This window comes from Nansenia antarctica, assembly GCF_963989245.1.
Source record: "Nansenia antarctica genome assembly, chromosome: 5".
Classification (NCBI taxonomy): Eukaryota; Metazoa; Chordata; class Actinopteri; order Argentiniformes; family Microstomatidae; genus Nansenia; species Nansenia antarctica.
Window position 1 is genome coordinate 38,436,481 of NC_137690.1, and position 23,182 is coordinate 38,459,662.

Here is a 23,182-nt window from a genome sequence, read left to right on the forward strand (position 1 = left end):
TCCCAGTGGGACCCCTACCGTGGAGGCGGTACTCCTGTCCTACAGCCGACTAAACTCTGGAGGTTATTGCCCAGTCATTGGGGCAGGATATTGTGGATGTTGGTTAAAGTTCAGGTCATGATGGGGGTGTTCAGATTATATAACGAAGCTATTCAGTTTTCCATTCAAAATAGATGGTCATTTAAGGTGTTTTACAAGGCCCTCTGAAAGAGACTAACCCTAACCCTATATATATATATATATATATATATATATATATATATATATATATATATATATATATATATAATATAGGCCGATGACCTACTTTCAAATTCTTCTTCGGTCTCTTTCAAATTCTTTCACACATCGGCTAGTAATAAACGTTTCGATTTTATTCCTAATTGAGGAATTTACTTCACTTCCAAATTCCATCTCTGAATATTAATTAATTAATATATATCTATATCAATCTAGACAATTTGATGACAGCTACTAGATTGTAATCAAGTGCAATACTGAAACACAACTGTGAACATTTCAAACCTGCAAACTGCGACACTTTAAATGAATGTGCAAAAATACTATGTGCAATATGACAACCCTCGGGTACATAAGGTTCAGAGATAGGAAATGTTAGAATAGGTATAGCATAGCATAGAGTACAGCACAGTGTTTTATTTGTATAGTATAGTATAGTGGATAGTGTATAGCCTTTATTTATGTAAACCAGCTCTTTTCCCTTCTTGATTTTAGTATTTTTTCCCCTAGCACCAGGGGAGCCCCCCCTCCCAAATTTCGTTGTATGGTACCTGTACTATATTAATGACAATAAAGACCATTCATTCATTCATAAGTCGTGTCTCTTTTAAAAAAAAAAAAGTCTGGAAGTTCTCTCGCTGTCACAGGAAGCGACGGTCAATGCGGAAGTGTTCTCCGTCTGGTGGAGATGTGATGTGTGCCATGTCTGAATGGTGACCCAGTACTTCTTTTGGTATTTCAGAACCATTTTAGAGACGTGCGATGTCTGCTCAGTACTTTGAGAAAGTGAGGCGTCTCTATGAGCGGTACCGGGACTACGTGACCAAGAACCCTGCCGCCACCGCCCAGCTGGAGAGCGCGGTCCGGACCCTGTCCTACCTCATCGCAGGTAAACATCCTCTGACTTGGACAAGACGTGGTTCGGACACCATGTGCTGAGCACAGTTTAGACAGCAGCACATTGTATGTGGCATATCGTTATGATCTGCACCCTGATCACCAAATGGTTACAACCCAACAAAATTATTCAATGGGTTGTCAAGTCAGTAGATACATGGAGATATGCAGTTTATCAGCCATGCCAATGTTGCATAGCCTAAGCCGACTTAAATTCTCCACCGGGGGGCCACAGAGAGTTGTCGGTGGTCTGCGAAGTGGGTATGATGAAGGGTCAAAATATATGAGTAAACAGAACAGGATAGCCATATTTGTAGTTTTATTTCACTTTGAAGTTGGTAGCCACAGTGAAGAAGAGCGACCGCCTAAAACATTTTCTTAGAACAATCATCAGAGACTGGAAGGACAGGATTCACAATAACTGACTCAAGTGATCTCGGTCGAAAATGTCAGGAGCCCTAGCAAGAGGATAAAACAAAGACAGGCCTAACTATGTTCACTACTAAGTTTACGTTTATTCTTAGAATAATGTTAGGCCTACCTCCTACGTAGGGGGTCTTGGAGACGTAAATGTTGAGAACCACCTCATACGACAAATGCTGTTCTAGAATCAAAAGTATCACTTTTGTCACACAAGTGACCTAACCCTATTCAGAACACAAGTGTAGCCTAACCACACGTTATGTTTTTGTGTGTCTCTTGCAGGGCGGTTTGCAGACTCCCATGAGCTCTCTGAACTGGGTGAGTATAGAAAAGACTCTAGAAGCCTGCAGCAGCCGAGACATTTACCTAAATTGGCGAAACAAGTCTCAACTCAACATGAACTCAAATTCCATCAAAGCCAAGTTGATATCGTGGTAGTATTCGGTTGTTAAGTCTGATGTCACGCGTGACGTTTAGCAATTTCCGGGTCCAAATTAAAAAATTCCCTGCACCAGAGTACCAGTGTACTAAAGCGGTAGAATGACAGTTCAATCGTTTTTTAGACTCGGATCTATTCATACAACAAGGGACACAGCACTTTCACGTTTTTCCAATATTGTCAGCGTCTTTGAGCCTCGAAAAAGCGCTATACACATATAATGAATTAGGCTATTATTATTACTGCGGCATTTCGAAGAGAGCGCCTCAGCCAACGTTGGACCCGGAAACAAGTCACGACTTAACAACCGAATAGCAGTAGAATGACTGTAGCACTTACACTGATCATAGCAGGCTATCACTTTTATGTTTCTGTGTGGTAGTGTACTCTGCCTCCAACCTGCTGGTGCTGCTGAACGATGGCATCCTACGCAAAGGACTGTGTGGCACCCTCCCTGCGGTTAGCTACTGTTACTGTGGTGTTACTGTGTTGTTACTGTGGTGTTACTGTGTTGTTACTGTGTTGTTACTGTGTTGTTACTGTGGTGTTACTGTGGTGTTACTGTGGTGTTACTGTGTTGTTACTGTGTTGTTACTGTGTTGTTACTGTGTTGTTACTGTGTTGTTACTGTGTTGTTACTGTGTTGTTACTGTGTTGTTACTGTGTTGTTACTGTGTTGTTACTGTGTTGTTACTGTGTTGTTACTGGGCTGTTACTGGGCTGTTTCTGGGCAGCATGCATTTTGTTTGTGTTGTGTCCAGTCTCTCTCTCACACCGTGTGTATGTGTGTCCAGTCCCTGTCCCAGCAGAGGCTCCTGACCTGGCTGTCAGTGATGGAGTACGTGGAGGTGTTTCTGGAGATGGGGACCGCTAAACTGTGGGGGGAGGGGGGCCGGTGGCTCCTCATAGTGCTCATCCAGATTGCCAAGTAAGCCACACACACACACACACACACACACATACTGTCTCTCTTTCACACACACACACACATACTGTCTCTTTCACACACACTGTCTCTCTTTCACACACACACACACACACACACGCACTCACTCACACTCTCGCTCTCTCTATCTCACACACACTCAATCACTCACACACCTAAAGTGTTTTCCTTTGTCTCTCTCTCCTCCTCTCCCCTCCTCTCCTCTCCCCTCCCCTCCCCTCCCCTCCCCTCCCCTCCTCCTCTCCTCCCCTCCCCTCCCCTCCTCCTCTCTCCTCTCCTCCACAGAGCCATCCTGCGTTCCCTGCTTCTGTTCTGGTACAAGTCAGGCATCCAGACCTCTCCTCCCATCATCCCCCTGGACAGAGACATCGCCACCGGAGGTCAGAGTTCACCGGACGTCACAGGGGACGTCACACACTTGGGGTCACACACCCTGGCGGGGTTGAACGGAGCCCCGTCCCACTGTGACACATCCCTATAAGTGTGTGTGTTCTTTCTGCCTCCTAGAGGAGGACCCCGAGGACCAGCAAGAGGACCCGGCGTTCGTGGGCCAGCGGTCAGGGAGGGTGATGAGAGCCCTGGGCAGTGGTACGACCACACACACACACACACACACACACACACACACACACACACACCATACATAAACATATACACACACACACACACACACACACACACACCATACATAAACATATACAGTGGGGCAAAAAAGTCAGCCACCAATTGTGCAGGTTCTCCCACTTAAAAAGATGAGAGAGGCCTGTAATTTTCATCATAGGTACACTTCAACTATGAGAGACAGAATGAATCCAGGAAATCACATTGTAGGATTTTTAATGAATTAATTGGTAAGTTCCTCTGTAAAATAAGTATTTGGTCACCTACAAACAAGCAAGATTTCTGGCTCTCACAGACCTGTAACTTCTTCTTTAATGGGGCTTTTCCACTACGGTGCTGACCCGGGTCAGCCCGGGCTGGCCTGCTTCTTTGGCGCTTTTCCATTTGTCGGCCTGGGTCGGGTCGGGTCGGGTCGGGTCGGGTCGCTTCTTTAGCTACCCATCGTGCCCAGGAACCTTTTTTGAGACCCGGAACCTTTTTGCCAGGCTGCGTGTGACGTGTGACGCTGCACACCGTTGATTGGTCAATGGAAATCGTCATCCCATGTTCATAGATTTCTTCGCTAACCGCCATCTTTAAATACCACATTCGCTCTTGGAAAATGTCACTACAGTTTCTGTAATAGCTTATTAATAAAGATTCGAAAAATGATGCTGACCATCGTATTATCTTAGTTTAATGTCATTTCAATGCATCATAGAACACAAAAATCGCTATTATGCACCGTCTTTGCCCGTGAATAACACCGGCTATGGAGGTGGTACAAACACAATACTCCTTTGCTAACTTCACCATCGGTATACGGTCATTTTGAGCCCTTAACCACCGCGCTGACACCCCGAGAAGATATGCTTTTAACCGTAAACTCAATGAACCGGGCGTTCACCCGCTGCTCTAAGCAGCAGCACGTCATGGAGGATATCAGCGGGGGGACAGACAATTTCTACCAGGGAATTCGCTCCGCGCTGTGTCAACCGTGATAACAGTGTCGTATCGACACCATTCAAATGGTTTCAGATTCCCTGTCCTCTCCCCTATCCGGACACGTTTGAATTGTTATCCTAACCCACGGTAGATCACAGTTAACCCGCAAAGGGTGCCTCTGGGCACCGTGTTTGTCCGTGAATAACACGGCACACAATGATACTACAGTTCATAAAGCAGACAAGTGAAGGCAGTGGTTTTAAGGGTTCAAAAAACATGACTTTATTATGTGTACATAGCTTCCTCTCTCTTCCTCTCTCTCTTTCTCTTTCTCTCCAAAAAATCACGGTTAATAATATACCACATGCCGAGGAAAAAGTATACGATAGCTTCAAGTTCCTCCATGTCGCTGTTGTTGTGTCTCGTGAAAATATACGTCACCACCATGGCGCGCTTTTATGACGCGTAACTCCGCCTACTATCTCCTACTCCTCCTACTCGTTCCTGGTCTGTTGTGTATAGTGGAAAACCAGAACTGTTCAAAAGCGTGCCGAAGCGTGCCGAAGCGAGCCGGGCCGATAATGGAAAAGCGCCATAAGAGGCTCCTCTGTCCTCCACTCCTCCTGTATTAATGGCACCTGTTTGAACTTGTTATCAGTATAAAAGACACCTGTCCACAACCTCAAACAGTCACACTCCAAACTCCACTATGGCCAAGACCAAAGAGCTGTCAAAGGACACCAGAAACAAAATTGTAGACCTGCACCAGGCTGGGAAGACTGAATCTGCAATAGGTAAGCAGCTTGGTGTGAAGAAATCAACTGTGGGAGCATTTACACCTCGTTCCAAATGATTATGCAAATTATATTTTTCTCAGATTTTCCTAAATAGTCGATGCAAATGACAATCAGTATAATTTTCAAGTCATCAACCGTTAGAGTATAATTCAAATTGTATTGAACAAACCTCCCAATGATAACAGTATAATTTTTTAAAATAAAAAACTCAAAATGCACTGTTCCAAATTATTATGCACAACAGAGTTTCAAAACATTTTATAGGTTGTAAAGAACTAAAAATGGTAATTTGATGAATTTAGGGTTAGGAGGTCATATTAGGAGGTCATATTTACTGAAATCAAAAGCTATTTCAAACAAAAACATCTTAACAGGTCAAGTTACATGTTAACATAGGACCCCTTCTTTGATATCACCTTCACAATTCTTGCATCCATTGAACTTGAGTGAGTTTTTGGACAGTTTCTGCTTGAATTTCTATGCAGGATGCCAGAATAGCCTCCCAGAGCTGCTGTTTTGATGTGAACTGCCTCCCACCCTCATATATATTTTGCTTGAGGATGCTCCAAAGGTTCTCAATAGGGTTGAGGTCAGGGGAAGATGGGGGCCACACCATGAGTTTCTCTCCTTTTATGCCTATAGCAGCCAATGACACAGAGGTATTCTTTGCAAAAAAATAATACTGTTATCATTGGGAGGTTTGTTCAATAAAATTTGAATTATACTCTAACGGTTGATGACTTGAAAATTATACTGATTGTCATTTGCATCGACTATTTAGGAAAATCTGAGAAAAATATAATTTGCATAATCATTTGGAACGAGGTGTATTAGAAAACGGAAGACATACAAGACCACTGATAATCTCCCTCGATCTGGGGCTCCACGCAAGATCTCACCCCGTGGGGTCAAAATGATCACAAGAACGGTGAGCAAAAATCCCAGAACCACACGGGGGGACCTAGTGAATGACCCGCAGAGAGCTGGGACCAAAGTAACAAAGGCTACCATCAGTAACACACTACGCCGCCAGGTACTCAAATCCTGCAGTGCCAGACGTGTCCCCCTGCTTAAGCCAGTACATGTCCAGGCCCGTCTGAAGTTTGCTTGAGAGAATTTGGATGATCCAGAAGAGGATTGGGAGAATGTCATATGGTCAGATGAAACCAAAATAGAACTTGTTGGTAAAAACTCAACTCGTCGTGTTTGGAGGAGAAAGAATGCTGAGTTGCATCCAAAGAACACCATACCTACTGTGAAGCATGGGGGTGGAAACATCATGCTTTGGGGCTGTTTTTCTGCAAAGGGACCAGGACGACTGATCAGTGTAAAGGAAAGAATGAATGGGGCCATGTATCGTGATATTTTGAGTGAAAATCTCCTTCCATCAGCAAGGGCATTGAAGATGAAACGTGGCTGGGTCTTTCAGCATGACAATGATCCCAAACACACCGCCCGGGCAACGAAGGAGTGGCTTCGTAAGAAGCATTTCAAGGTCCTGGAGTGGCCTAGCCAGTCTCCAGATCTCAACCCCATAGAAAATCTTTGGAGGGAGTTGAAAGTCTGTGTTGCCCAGCAACAGCCCCAAAACATCACTGCTCTAGAGGAGATCTGCATGGAGGAATGGGCCAAAATACCAGCAACAGTGTGTGAAAACCTTGTGAAGACTTACAGAAAACATTTGACCTCTGTCATTGCCAACAAAGGGTATATAACAAAGTATTGAGATGAACTTTTGTTATCTATCAAATACTTATTTTCCACCATAATTTGCAAATAAATTATTTAAAAATCAGACAATGTGATTTTCTGGATTGTTTTTCTCATTGTCTCTCATAGTTGAAGTGTACCTATGATGAAAATTACAGGCCTCTCTCATCTTTTTAAGTGGGAGAACTTGCACAATTGGTGGCTGACTAAATACTTTTTTGCCCCACTGTACACACACACACACACACCATACATAAACATATACACACACACCATACATAAACATATACACACACACACACACACACCATACATAAACATATACACACACCGCACCACACACGCACACCACACCGCACTCTTCCCTCTGTCTCTCCCAGCCCCCTCTCTGCAGGCGCGGCTGTGGGGCGCCCCCCGGAGGGAGAAGAGGCGTGGCCACGGCAGGGAGGAGGAGCCCCACGGTGACCCCACCCCCCTGGGGCTGCAGGAGATGCTGGCAGAGACCCTGAACATCGGACGCCCTCTGGTGCACTGTATCCTCCTCTGTTAACCGCACACACACACACACTGTATCCTCCTCTGTTAACCACACACACACACACACACACACACACACACACACACTGTATCCTCCTCTGTTAACCACACACACACACACACTGTATCCTCCTCTGTTAACCACACACATACACACACACACACACACTGTATCCTCCTCTGTTAACCACACACACACACACACACTGTATCCTCCTCTGTTAACCACACACACACACACAACCACCTATACCTACCTAACACTAGGACAGCCATGCCCATTTCACATACTCTTGGCGCCACCTCGGGGGTCACATGACCATAGTCTTTACAATGGGAAGCTTCTACTTACACACAACGACCACTAGTTGGTGCGCCTCATAAATTAGCCTGCCTCCTACACAGAAAAACTGCTAAATATCTTCATACTAGCTCATCCTGACATGATGTTGAAAATGTAAGGATACTGGGTGGTAGAACACCACATATCTAGGAAAAGTCATGAAAGGAGGGTCCTGAAATTTGATCGAGTGCAAAGACATAACATTTAATTTACTCACATGGTCAAATGACCCCACCCATGGCTGTTCTAGTGTTAATGGCCCCACCCATGACTGTTCTAGTGTTAATGACCCCACCATGGCTGTTCTAGTGTTAATGGCCCCACCCATGGCTGTTCTAGTGTTAATGACCCCACCCACGGCTGTTCTAGTGTTATTGGCCCCACCCACGGCTGTTCTAGTGTTAATGGCCCCACCCACGGCTGTTCTAGTGTTAATGGCCCCACCCATGACTGTTCTAGTGTTAATGACCCCACCATGGCTGTTCTAGTGTTAATGGCCCCACCCATGGCTGTTCTAGTGTTAATGACCCCACTCACGGCTGTTCTAGTGTTATTGGCCCCACCCACGGCTGTTCTAGTGTTAATGGCCCCACCCACGGCTGTTCTAGTGTTAATGGTCCCACCTACGGCTGTTCTAGTGTTAATGGCCCCACCTACGGCTGTTCTCGTGTTAATGACCCCACCCATAGCTGTTCTAGTGTTAATGACCCCACCCATGGCTGTTCTAGTGTTAATGACCCCACCCACGGCTGTTCTAGTGTTAATGGCCCCACCCACGGCTGTTCTAGTGTTAATGGCCCCAGCTGATTGGTTACTGACTCTGTTGGTCGGTCAAAGAAACGACCTGGAGTGTTTCTAAGGAGTGCCTAGCGGGGTGACTGACGTGTGTCCAGAAGGATGTGTGTGTGTGTGTGTGTGTGTGTGTGTGTGTGTGTGTGTGTGTGTGGTGAGAGAGAGAGAGAGAGAGAGAGAGAGAGAGAGAGAGAGAGTCTGAGTGTGTGTGTTTTCCTGAGCTGAGCTGTTCCAGTGCTCTGCCTGGGTGTGTGTGGGGGGCGCTCCTGGAAGCCCTGGCTGGTGTCTGGACTCCTGGATATAACTAGGTACACATACACACACACACTCGGACACACACACTCAGACAGACACAAATACATTCTCTCTCTCACACACACACACTCTCTCACACACACACACACACATAAGGGGAATTGGTTAGATATTTGAAGAGTGTCCTAGTCACACATTAACTCCAGAATGTAGAAGGTGTGTGTGTGTGTGTGTGTGTAGAAAGAAAAAGAGAGGTGGGATGAGACAGGAGGGGAGACGTGTGTTAACAGTCTGTGTGTGTGTGTGTGTGTGTGTGTGTGTGTTCCTAGCTTCGGGCTGCTGAGGGATCAGAGGGTTCTGAGTCGTCGTGAGCGTGCGGAGATGAGGAGGCGGGGCTTCCTGCTGCTCTACTACCTGCTGCGCTCGCCCTTCTACGACAAGTACTCTGAGTACGTACCTGGAACCTTCTACACACACACACACACACGCACGCACGCACACACACACACACACACAGACTGCGCACACACACACACAGCTACAGACACATACATTCAGGAGCACACACATACACACACACACACACACACACACACACACACACACACACACTAATTACTTAATACTTTGTTGAGAGTCCTTTGCAGGCAATGACTGCCTGAAGTCTGGAACCCATGGACATCACCAAATACTGAGTTTCCTCCTTTGTGATTCTTTGCCAGGCCTTTACTGCAGCAGTCTTCAGTTGTTGTTTGTTCGTGGGTCTTTCTGCCTTTAGTTTTGTCTTCATGCATGCTCGATCGGGTTGAGATCAGGGGCCTCATTTATAAAGCTTTGCGTACCTACGCTTTGCGTACCTACGCACCTTTGCAAAGCAAGAACATTTACGTCACCAACATTTGGATTTATAAAACGGTGCGCACGCCAGTGGAATTTGCAAGTTCCACGCCTGCTTCCCTTTATGAATCACAATCAACTCTAATGTTGCACACGTGAACGAGAGTCTTGTCCCACCCTTTTTGACGCCCATAGTTGCCTATAATAATAATAATAACTTTGTATTTGTATAGCACTTTTCCTGCAAACGTTGCATATAAATGGTCAGTCAAACGCAGTCAATTTCCGCGCAACGAACGTTCTCGCCAGACCATATAACATGTTCTAGACTGCATCGACAACGGAATCATTTTAAACGTGATTCGTCCTACTGTTTACCTTATTATTTATGATAATGTCATAACATCCAAGTATTGGTATAATATGTATAATAATTACAGATCCAATTAAATATGATTCCCGATTAAACTACAACATTTGAGAGGTTGTTTTGCAAAAACATACCTTGCTTTGTAGTTATTATACTAAATCATTTCTCTTTTTAGATTAGATTAGATTCAACCTTATTGTCATTGAGAAGTACTAAGACAAGGAAACGCAGATGCATTTCATGATCATCGCCCCCGACCGAGGGCGATTGATGGTTATTTTATCTTTTTGTCATTTTCAAATAATCGCACAACAGTTGTCTCCTTCTCAACAAGCTGCTTGCTGATGGTCTTGTAGCCCATTCCAGCCTTGTGCAGGTATACAATCTTGTCCCTGACTTCCTTATAAAACGTTTTGGTCTTGCCCATAATGGAAAGGTTAGAATCTGATTGTGACTTGCGTACGTACATGCGTACGTAAATGTTCCCGCAAATTTGGGATTTATAAAAAAGGAACTTGGCGTGAAACTGTGCGCACCTCTAAGCACACTGGCACCCATGCGTACGCATAGAAACTGGAGAAATGAGCAACTGCGACTCCGCTGGCAGAAAGATGAAAGAGGAGAAACGCTTTGAAATGGATACCATTTCCACCGACATAAGAAATATTGCCTCTCACGTGTTATGAAGGAGTGCACACAAAGGATACGTGCACACTGCACATATCTTATTCGTCTTTGTCTTGTACGCATCACACTATATACATATATCTTTACTGTACATATCATATTGATATTCATGCATATATATTAGCTTTTTGCATTCATATTCATTGCACATAGCGCGAGGTTGACCACCGTCCGCATTGGCTTCACTGTAATTGGGCTTAATGTACCTCTTCATAAGGGCGCGAGGCATAGCGCGAGGCTGGACAAGTTGAGCACCGTTCCTGATTCACTGTTCCCGAGTACTCAGTGGGTAACATCCCGATAAATCCAATGATTGCAATATCCATACATTGAAGAACATGAACAGGCCCACTGTAGACAATTGACTAGGGGTGTAACGGATCACCTAACTCACGGATCGGATCGGGTCACGGTTTTTGAGTCACGGATTGGATAATTTTTCGGATCAACACAAAACATTTTTATTTTTATAAAAACTGCTTTTTCCTTGAGTTCTGTAAAAACACCACTTTTATTATGTGAAAAAACCCAACAACATTCAAGATGTCAAAACTGGTAATATATATACAGTACAGGCCAAAAGTTTGGACACATCTTCTCATTCAATGCGTTTCCTTTATTTTCATGACTATTTGGTACATTGTAGATTCTCACTGAAGGCATCAAAACTATGAATGAACACATAGGAATTATGTATTTAACAATAAAGTGTGAAATAACTCTAAATATGTCTTAGTAGCCACCCTTTGCTTTTTTGTTGTTAATAAAATATATAATAATAATATTAAATATAATATGTGTTAATAATAATATGTTATTATATATATATATATACAGTATATAATATTATTATTATATATTTTATTAACAACAACATTTATTTTATTTTATTAACAACAAAAAAGCAAAGGGTGGCTACTTTGAGGAATCTAAAATCTAAGACATATTTAGAGTTATTTCACACTTTTTTGTTAAGTACATCATTCCACATGTGTTCATTCATAGTTTTGATGCCTTCAGTGAGAATCTACAATGTAAATAGTCATGAAAATAAAGGAAACACATTGAATGAGAAGGTGTGTCCAAACTTTTGGCCTGTACTGTATATAATATATATACTGTATATATATAAAACATATTCTACACTCAAACATTACATATTATACTGAAATACACATTCAACTTAAATTATAAGTAGTGCAATATGAAAGAGGGAGGCGCCTGGTTGCAGCAGTGAATCACTGGGCTCTTTAAAGCAGATGAATAAACATGTTTTATGCCACTTTTAACTAAATAATAAAGTGAACCCTTATTTTGAACATGTTATGAAAAAAATGCCTTCATTATCAGAAGTTGTCGAGCTACCTTTTTCGTGCCTCTCGTCATAATTGACAGAGAAGCCAAAGTGCTCCCATACATGGGATTTAAATGACAAGGGAGGCATTTCGAGTTCTTCTCCGCCGAACAACGTAACTAGCTCGCCATGATACACTTGGGCCGCGTTCGTAAATTCGCTTTGAGATCGCCGGAGCGCACACTGGGTCCGACGTCTTAAAGGGACCAAGTAATTTGATTGGACAAGAGGCGTTCCTTGAATGCTGATCAGATTCCAGAGCGAATTTACGAACGCAGCCTTGTTGTTGTGGATTTCCAGCTGTAGTGAGTAAACAACGGATTCTTTTTTTTCCGCATTATCATTGCGCTTTAGAGTAAAACAAAGCACGCAACTGTCGCGTCTATCTTTTCATGGCAACTCTACATTGTGATTTACAAGAGATATTAAGTAATATATTAAGTAATATTATTACTTGTTAAAATGTTGCAATTGATCCGCGGTACACATGCGTGCCGAACCGTGGGGGGCGATCCGTACAGATCACGGATTATCCGTGATCCGTTACACCCCTACAATTGACTATCATCCCCAAGTACACCCCATCCCAATGTATACGGACTACGAAAATATAATAAATAATAAAGCGCACAGACACTTTATTACTGAACTATCCATTATTACTAGTTGCATGATCACTAGTGTATCCTGTCTTAGCTGTAATATTGTCACCATTATCTTTTATTATGCCTATTGCCTTATGTCTTGTGCTGCAATGTCGAATTTTACTCTTAATGTAACGTAACAATAAACTTGAAACATGCTTGCATTTCTACAATGCAGGTTAGATGACGAACTGCATTTCCTTGTGACAACCTTGGTACTTGTCAATGAAAATAAGATTGAATCTAATCTAAAAGAAAAAACATGATTTAACATAATATACAAAGGGAGATATGTTGTACAGTTTAATCGGGAATCATATTTAATTGAATCTGTAATTATTAAACAATACTTGAATGTTATGAAATGTATTATCATAAATAATAAGGTGAACACGTTGTCGATACAGTCTGGAACATAGATATTATACGAGAGTTTCATATTGTTATGTGTTCGTTAAGCGGAACTACTGCGCAGAAATTGAGTGGGTGACATTTTTTCCGCCTTCTGTCGGGCATTTCACTGACCAATAATAGGCAAAGCATGGGTGTTAAAAAGGGTGGGGCGAGACGCTCGTTCCCGTGCGCAACATTTAGGGTTGATTGGGATAAAGGGAAGCAGGTGTGAGAAGAGGGGCCCGCAAATTCCACTTGCGTGCGGTGCGCGTGCGGTGCGCCTTTTATAAATCAGAATCCAAATGTTCTTGCTTTGCGTACGACGAAACTATCTTCTCTCGTCTATATAATATCTATGTTCCAGACTGCTTCAACAACGGAGTCAGTTTAAACGTGACTCGTCCTACTGTTCACCTTACTATTCATGATAATACATGTCATAACATCCAAGTATTGTTTAATAATTACAGATTGAGTAAGACAAGATACACTGGTGGTGCAATTAGTAATAATAGATAGCTGGGTCATTTTTTTTATACGGTGCCATTTGGACTTCATAACTTGTGAAAAATAAATTGTTGATTTATCTATATTGTAATGTTCTATTATATAAAGGACATACATATCTAGCATGCTGAAAAACATAGTGGTCGAGCTCAGGCACCTAAATTGTATTTTATTTAGAATACCCTCTGTAGTTGAATAGGGCGAGTGTCTCCAGAACAGAGTGGACACATAACAGGGTGGACACTAACAGGGTGGACATTTTGAGTTAAAGTTAGCCTTTAGCCTGCCTGTGTTAGCATAATGCCTAGAATGACCATGAATACTTGATGAGGAATCTAATTTGCACTAAATACTTTTTTTGGAAATTATTCAATTTGATTGATCTCCTCAATATTTAGGCATAACAGGGTGGACACGTTATGGTCAACCACATTAAACTCACTGGATAAAAACATAAAAATCAGATGGTAAAAGAGGTAGAAAATCACACAGCTTACAACATTTGAAATCCCCTCCACTGATGTGATGTCACCTCATGAGAGTGATGTGATTGAGAAATATGGTTTTCTTTTAAAAGGGACATTAACACAGCATAACAGGCTGGACAGTGATCGCAGGGACGAGCAATATTGTAAGCAAACCCTTAATTTCTTGTACAAAATAAAAAGAAAATGGATAAAAACTATATTTGATTTCAATAGATATTGATCAGGAAAATGAAATAATAATAACATATTTGGAAATGTATATGTTTTTAATAGTTATTTTTTGAGTTATTGAAGTTTAATGAACAACACTGGGGACATCCCAAATCCCATGCAAAATCCAATTTACATCTTTAACCAAAGCTTTTAAAATGTAGAAAACAACAACTTAGAAGCCCATATCATTGTATTCATAATAAATAACAATTGACTATACATGAAAAACCTAATGGAATTAGTATTTGTCCAAATTTAGACAAAATACAACATGATTTAGTACTGGGGACGGAAAAGGCACCGTATAAAAAAAATTACCCAGCTCAGTAATAAAGTGTCTGTGCGCTTAAAATGTTCGTAGTCCGTATAGATGGGGTGTGCTTGGGGATGATAGTCAATTGTCTACAGTGGGCTTGTTCATGTTCTTCAATGTATGGATATTGCGATCATTGGACTTATCGGGACGTTACCCACTGAGCACTCGGGAACAGTGAATCAGGAACGGTGCTCAACTTGTCCAGCCTCGCGCTATGTGCAATGAATATGAATATAAAAAGTTAATATATTTGCATGAATATCTATATGATACGAACAAAGATATATGTAGGCTACATTGTGATGGGTACAGGACAAGGGAGAATAAGATATGTGCAGTGTGCACGTATATTCTTTGTGTGCACTCGCATAATATGTGAGGTAATATTTCGATATATGTTGTAGGGCTGCAACGATTAGTCGACTAGTCACGACTAATCGATTACGAAAATTTGTCGACGTGAAATGTTGTTGTCGACTAATCGCATAAAAAATTATATTAAAAAAAAAGGGATTTTTTTTTTTTTTTTTACGGGAGCCATGCAAGAATCAGCTGGGTAAGTTTTAGCTAACGTTGTTAGCCAACTGGCTAACGTTATATTGTTAGGGTCGTAATGAATGTTAGCTTTACTGTTACATGTTGGAAAACAACGTCTCATGGACAGGGCTGTACATGCTATGAGCGTTTGTGCTATTAATTTATTTGCCCTGTGGCACGCATGTGACAGACAGAGGCGCTTGTATGTAACGTTACGTAGCAGGGGTTTTCCATGTTGAAGCCAGGAGAACGCGAGATGAAATGAAGTGAGGGGTGGTCGCTATTAAAATACCAGGTAGTCATGGTGGATGATCATGAATGATGCTTGATAAGTGAATGCTATTTCAATTATGTTGAGTCCACCAGCGAGCTGTCTGTAAGATAAACAGCGCCAAGCGTAGCCTACTAACGTGAGCTGTCTGTAGTCTAGCCAGCAATGCTAGCTAGCCAGTCAACTAGCTCTGTGAGCAGCTGTAGCTTGGCGTAACGTTAGGTTAGATAGCTAGTTAAGCCGGATTTATGCTTCTGCGTCGCCATTTACGCGCAGCGAAAAGCCACACGACTAATCGCGACTAATCGAAAAAATAATCGACAGATTAGTCGACTACCAAAATAATCGTTAGTTGCAGCCCTAATATGTTGGTGGAAATTGTATCCATTTCAAAGCGTTTCTCCTGTTTCATCCTTCTGCCAGCGGAGTCGCAGTTGACATTTCTCCAGTTTCTATGCGTACGCATGGATCACAGTGTGCGTAGCCTAGAGGTGCGCACAGTTTTTATAAATCCCAAAATTGCGGGGAAATTTGCTTACGCACCTTAGTGTGTACGCAAGCTTTATAAATGAGGCCCCAGGTGATTGACTCGGCCATTGCAGAATATTCCACTTCTTTGCCTTAAAAAACTCAGGGGTTGCTTATGCAGTATGTTTTGGTCATTGTCCATCTGTATTGTGAAGCACCATCCAATCAACATTGCTGAATTTGTCTGAATCCGAGCAGACAGAATATCCCTAAACACTTCAGAATTCATCTGTCTGCTGCTGTCTTCTGTCACATCATCAATAAACACTAGTGACCCAGTGCCATTGGAAGCCATGTATGCCCATATCATCACACTGCCTCCACCGTGTTTTACAGATGATGTGGTATGCTTCGGATCATGAGCCGTTCCAAGCCTTCTCCATACTTTTTTCTTCCCATCATTCTGGTACAGGTTGATGTTAGTTTCATCTGTCCAACGAATGCCCTTCCAGAACAGTTTTTTAGGTTTTTAGGTTTTGTTGGCAAAGTCTAATCTGCCCTTTCTATTCTTGAGGCTTATGATTGGCTTGCACCTTGTGGTGAACCCTCTGGATTTGCTCCTGTGAAGTTGTGCGTTCACAGCAACAGCTTCCAAATGCAACACTTTTGCCACTCAAATGCCACTCAGGCCTTTTACCTGCTGTGTGTGTGTGTGTGTGTGTGTGTTCTCCAGGACCAAGATCCTGTTCCTCCTCAGACTCCTGACAGACTACGTCCCGGGCCTGGGGCTGGTGGCACGTGAGTCTGTCCCCCTGTCGAGACCAGCTCCCCTCACCCTCCCCTCACCCTCACCTCACCCTCACCTAGACCTCCCCCCTCACCCTCACCTAGACCTCCCACCCTCACCCTCACCTAGACCTCCCCCCCTCACGCTCACCTAGACCTCCCCCCCTCACGCTCACCTAGACCCCCCCCCTCACCCTCACCTAGACCTCCCCCCCTCACCTAGACCTCCCCCCCTCACCTCCCCATCCTCGCCCCAACCCTGAGCCTCTCCTCCACACCCTCACCCCCTGTCCTTACCCCCTGACCTACCCCCTCCTCACCCCAACGCCGACTTACTTACCGTGTCTAGATAAATAAGCGACCCTAATCCCTGTAGTCCTCCAGTACCTCCTCATCCCTCAAACGGTAACACATGACCTGTCTGTGTGTCTGTCTGTCTGTCCCTCTCTCCTCTTTCAGGCCCTTTAATGGATTACCTACCTGCCTGGCAGAAGATCTATTTCTACAACTGGGGCTGAGGATGAAGGGTCGGAGACAGAGGGGGGGAGAGAGAGAGAGAGAGAGACAGGCCCCAGAGGTTCCATGGCACATCGCATTCTAATCACGCACCTTAGAATGTTCTAGTCATCTGATGTTCAGGGCTAAGGCGGAGGGTCTCTGGCCAAACTACACGGCTACGATTCCACGCCAGGTTATACAGTATATGCTCTATGAACATAGGGACGCCAGGGGAGGGTGGCGGAGGTAGAAATGGGAGGATGGGGGCTAATTGTCGTGGATGGAACGAGGGACGATGTCAAACACGTGTGTTTCGATACCGTTCCTCATTCCGTTCGATTCCGTTCCGTGGATTTCTGCGATCTCCGATTTCTACGTCCACCAACGTCCCCTGCTACACACAGACCGTCTCAGACTGGAGATCTTCTCTACTCTATGAAGAAAGTACTAGGGGTTCTCCTAAGGGCTGACCCAGGACCAGACATATCTTCATCCCTCCCCCCTAAGTGTAGGCCTGAGGGTGGCTAAACTGATCTCAGATCTGTGGTTAAAGGGACACTCGGCCACTTGTTCAACCCCATATTGCATTACCACCAGTGTGAAACAGTTGATTTCTACAGTCATTTTCTTATGAACTTTAACATAATCATGTGTTATTATTAGTAGTATTATTTACTTGTCTTTTTTTTTTATTTTTTTTTACTTGGCCTTGTTTCAGTCAGTGTTGAGGTGTGTCATTGATAACGGTCACCTACTCCCTCTTCTTCTCCATCTCTGGGGCTGAATACAATGGACCTATCGCTAAGCCACGCCCCAAAATAGAAATTGTCCAATCATATCACAGCAAAAGTCACTACAGGCAGAAAACTCTGACAACTATACTAAACTAACCAAAAATATCTGTGGTAAATCAGAAATCTGAAATTTGCCAACTCCCGCCATTGTAAGTCATTGAATGTCATTCAGTCACGGTCGGTCAGTCAGTCACTGTCAGTGAAGCGTTGTTTGTTTGTCCCAGTTTTCAAAGGGGCCGTGGCTTAGCGATAGGTCCATTCAACAGTTTGTTCCCAAGCATCTGCCCTCCTTCCCTTCACAAAGCTGATGGGACTGGGGTAGGCATACGCCACACTGTGATATCTGGATGCAATAGGACCTCAGACCTGTCCAGCCCTCTCAGGTCTGTGAAGGGGAGGGAACAAGGTGAGATGGGAGGGAACAACGTTCTGGAATGGAATGTGACAGCAGCTGGTCTGACCCAACGAGTCGCCAACCCATCAAGACGTTCTGACTTTTATTCTGAAACACGTCAGCGTTGTTGAAGATCAATGACGCACTCTGTAGTCAAGCCAAAAGACATTGCAATTGCAATGGATTCGGTGAGTAATGCCCACTACTCTACACTTAACTAGGCAGTAGTGGGGAAGTAGTCACCGAATCCAATGCATTGCAACCCTAACGCTGAATTTATTTAAAAAATTCAGAATAAAAGTCTGAACAGTCTGGCGGTTGGCAACTTGTTCCCGGTTTGGCCAGCTGCTGTCACATATGTAGCGTAGCCTGCTAGTAAACCACCCGTGACCCTGCTGGCTGGTATGGCTTCTGTACCACATCACTTCCTCTACCTACAGTCCTCTCCTGTTTGACAGACTGGCACAGCGGGTATTCATGTGAAAGACTACAATACCCTACAGCAGTGCCAGCTCCCTCTTACCCAGAGAGCTGAGCTGCTTTCAACAAGGCACAACGTTGTGTTATGTTAAAAAAAGAAGTCGTATTTTTTGTAGTATTGTGTAGAACTGACATGCTTCCCAAACATGTAAAGTAAAGGAGTCAGATCAGTCATGTAGTTTCTATGTGCATCTTTCTGAACATGACCCCGGATTAGATTCCAATCAGCCGTTTTTGTAGTTTTTACCAAGACAACGGACCTGTCTGGAAGTATGGGAATCTAGTTGTGTTTTCACTGTGTGAATAAGTCCCTTAATTTCATATGTTTAATGATGGGAAATGAAACATTGTAGCTTTCTGAAATCCTTTCAGTGGTCTTACTGCACAGATCATGAAGACAATGTACTCGTTTGAGAATGTGTGAATGATTTATAAATCCCACAATGTGTTCAATAAATCACTAAAATAATTAATACGCAGCTCCGTTCTCCTCTTTATATAACTACGACATTGGTAGAGATCCTGATGAGGGTGCGCAAATATGATTACATCACCCCCATCCTCAAATCACTTCACTGGCTCCCTGTCTCCCTAAGAATTGAATTCAAGGTCTCCCTCCTCACCCACCAGTGCATCCATGGAACTGCCCCCCCCCCTACCTCAAGGAACTCCTCCATACCCCTCAGACCTCCTCACGCACCCTCCGTTCTACTGCCACCAACCTCCTCAAGACCCCCAGGACCAAGCTCCGCACCATGGGAGATCGGGCCTTCTGCTCGGCTGCTCCCAGGCTGTGGAATGCTCTCCCTGACCACCTAAGGGCACCACAGTCTGTGGATGCTTTTAAACGAGACCTTAAAACCCACCTTTTAGCCTTTTAATTGAAAATGTTTTTTGCTTTATCTTCCTGTGTTGTAGCACTCTGAGATTTTATATGTAAAGTGCTTTTATAAATAAAATGTATTATTATTATTATTATTATTATTATTATTATTATTATTATTAGATGAACGCATGTAAACATACCGTCATCAGAACTACTGTATTTAGCGCAAGTGTATTTGATTGATATTGTAATAAAATACGTGGGTCCCCTGATTTTTGGGTATTGGTAAAATGTCAAGAGAGCACAAAACACACAGCCAGAAAGGTGTATTATAAAAGCCACTTTATTTATATGGGCGATGCAGTGGCGTAGCGCAAAATCCCGGGGCCCCCCCGCAAGGTGGCGGTGGGGGCCCTTTCGCAACGGAGTAAAAAAAAAAATGCGTTTTTTAGAAGCCGATGCGTTATTCACGTTGCGAAATTTCGCAATATGCACTCTACATTCTAAATGCTTGACTTAGCAAAAGCTACAAACAAGTGAGAGCAATAGCTAAAACCAAATGGTAGACTACATCAGTAGCATGTATTATAAGTAGAAAAGTACAAGCTTTATTTCTTTTAACAAAGTGTGGTGTGCACAGCAGCGCGATATCTGTAAACATACAAGCTGTAGACTCTCCGCTAAGGGTTGCCAGATGGGATTGAGAATTTCCAACCTAACCAATCTAAAAACTTCTAAATCCACCAAAAACCAGCCCATCTGGCAACCCTGTCTCCGCTGCATCAGAGTCTACTTGTTGCGTAAAATTGGCCAGGGTTTGTCAAATCCTTTGTTGGACATCTCGTTTCTTAAGTCCTGGTATATTGTGGCATTTCTTTAATGTTTGCCATCTGGTCTAGGAATACCCAGGGAGACGCAGACAGCAGAAGTAGAATAGAATAGTAGAATAGAAAAACTGACAGCCTGTGACTGTGAACCTGGCCGGACCCTGCCCTTCTGCCTGAGTTTGAGTATGATGCTGCCCAAATAAATGTTATTGTTTAGTGCTGTACGCTTTCGTGGTATTATATTGTGTGAATTATCATCTGTATGTTGTTTTTCTTTCACTCGACTAACCGCCGAGATAATACTTGAGACATGTACTTCCGTAAACATAATTTGTTTATTTTATTTTTTTTACAATATCGGACCGACAGTCCCACATATAGCGGCTATAATGTCCGAATAGAGAATCTACCACCACCTAAATAATGCTTATTGTACTTTGTATTGTATTTTCGCTTGCTCATTTTCCTTGTGTCTCGCTGCCTACGTGTGACGTCAAAGTCATGTTGCTATTGGATACGGCTAACTATGTATATATTTTTAAATATAGGCCTATATATTAAAATTAAGGTTGACACAATGAAGGGCCACTTATTTTCTTTGTTTTATATTTTCTTAAATTATAAAAAAAAAAAAAAATGGATCCAATGTTAGGGGGCCCCCTAGTGGCTGGGGCCCCCCCGCGGTGCGTCGCTTGCGGGCCCGTCCGCTACGCCACTGGGGCGATGATCAGGCGGACATAGACTGGGAGGACGGCATAGTTTAATAAGTAGACCCGGTTTCCCTAATTACCATTACAAACTGTGTAAAAGAAAAGCACGCTCTATTGGAGCCACAGCACGCACATAAAGCCACACAGCGAAGCACGCTCATATCGAGCCACAGCATAATTATACGGGCCGACACAAGGCCATAGGACACCACACAATTCCACTACAAGGGGCGGTCAGCAAGACCGGGTGCTCACCAGTGGCGGCTGGTGATAAACATTTTCGGTGGGGCACAGGTTATGGGGCCATGCTCCACGGGGAAGAATATCAACTTTAAAATCTGGATTTACAGTCGATTTTAGCATGAGAATATATATATAACTTATATATTTATTTTGATATATAACTTATTAAAGGGCAAACTGCAAACACAACAAAATAATAATGCACAACAACTGACAAATCAACTGGAATAGTCTTTGTTAGCAGAGTAGACCTAATGTTAACAGAATGGACTTATACCCTTTGTCTATCTGTGCAGCTGTAAGGTGAATAATTCTAGCAGTACTGTCCAGACAGCAGTGGCGGCTGGTGCTAACATTTTTGGGTGGGGCACAGGTTATGGGGGCATGCTCCACGGGGAAGAATATCAACTTTAAAATCTGGATTTACAGTCGATTTTAGCATGAGAATATACTGTATAGTACTGTCCAGACAGTTGTCTTGTTTAGCCATTCAACTAGGCATTATTTATTCAAATGGAGAAAGACATGGAACACAATGCAATTGTGATAACAAATGTGTTCTTTGTTACTTCTTTAATTAAATTAAAGTGTACCTTTCTATTATCATACAATATTTCCTTGAACATGTAAACTCTATAATCATACAGTTGTCTTTCTATTAGTTGTCTCTGTCATACTGAACTGTTTGTTATCACCTCAGTTCTGTCTCTTTTGCTCTCCTCTCCTGTTGTCGTTTCCGGGTCCAAAGTTGTCTTCGAAATGCCGCAATAATAATAATAATAAATTATATTTATATAGCGCTTTTCCGAGGCTCAAATACCCTGACAATATGGGGAAAACGGGAAAGTATTGTGTCCCTTGTTGTATGAATAGATCCAAGTCTAAAAAACGATTGAACTGTCATTCTACCGCTGTAGTACACTGGTACTCTGGTGCGGAGAATTTCTGGTTTGGAGCCGGAAATTGCAAAACGTCACGTTTGAAGTCAGACTTAAGAACCGGATATTCAGGGATATTCAGAGAAGGGTCCAGCTGCAGGCATCACGCGCATCACCCGGACAAGAATTTGCGAAACCTAGGATGGTATGGGGAAGGCAGGGCAATACCGCTACCTGATTGGTTGGCGAAAAACATGTTTATTGACTGGGCAACACAGTGTAAATACAGAGTTCAAGTTTAAACAACTCCTAAAGTTCTGAAATGTATTTGTGGGTATACAATGTGACAAATTGAATGTTAACAAGCTGGTTATTATCAGAATAAACAGCCTGGTCTCACACATCACACATAGAGATTACAGGGACAGTCTAACCCTAACCCTAACCCTAACCCTAACCTTAACCCTAACCCTAACCCTAACCCTAACCTTAACCCTAACCCTAACCTTAACCTTAACCCTAACCTTAACCCTAACCCTGACCTTAACCCTAACCCTAACCTTAACCCTAACCCTAACCCTAACCTTAACCCTAAATGTGGCCTAACTAATTAATGCAAGTGCAATTCAAAATGGAATAATCCCGAGAGAAGCCCCGACAGGCGCACATAACAGAGAACTTTAGGAGTTGTTTAAACTTGAACTCTGTATTTACACTGTGTTGCCCAGTCAATAAAC

The 23,182-nt window shown here is 43.1% G+C and overlaps 1 protein-coding gene across 1 annotated transcript; it reads left to right on the forward strand.

Annotated features, from left to right (window-relative positions):
• Positions 1-914: 914 nt before the first annotated feature.
• Positions 915-19,760, forward strand: pex16 (peroxisomal biogenesis factor 16). Its single transcript, XM_080530809.1, has 11 exons — positions 915-1,129; positions 1,843-1,878; positions 2,382-2,458; positions 2,794-2,927; positions 3,231-3,325; positions 3,453-3,533; positions 7,378-7,530; positions 8,905-8,977; positions 9,254-9,373; positions 16,743-16,807; positions 17,255-19,760. Exons 1-11 carry the CDS (start codon positions 1,003-1,005, stop codon positions 17,311-17,313), a joined length of 1,020 nt encoding a protein of 339 aa, XP_080386935.1. The 5' UTR covers positions 915-1,002; the 3' UTR covers positions 17,314-19,760.
• Positions 19,761-23,182: the final 3,422 nt, after the last annotated feature.

Coding starts and splice junctions, on each gene's coding strand:
- pex16 (XM_080530809.1), top strand. CDS start 1,003: ATGTCTGCTCAGTACTTTGAGAAAGTGAGGCGTCTCTATGAGCGGTAC. Junction 1,130..1,842: donor CCTGTCCTACCTCATCGCAG/GTAAACATCCTC, acceptor TGTCTCTTGCAG/GGCGGTTTGCAGACTCCCAT. Junction 16,808..17,254: donor GGGCCTGGGGCTGGTGGCAC/GTGAGTCTGTCC, acceptor CTCCTCTTTCAG/GCCCTTTAATGGATTACCTA.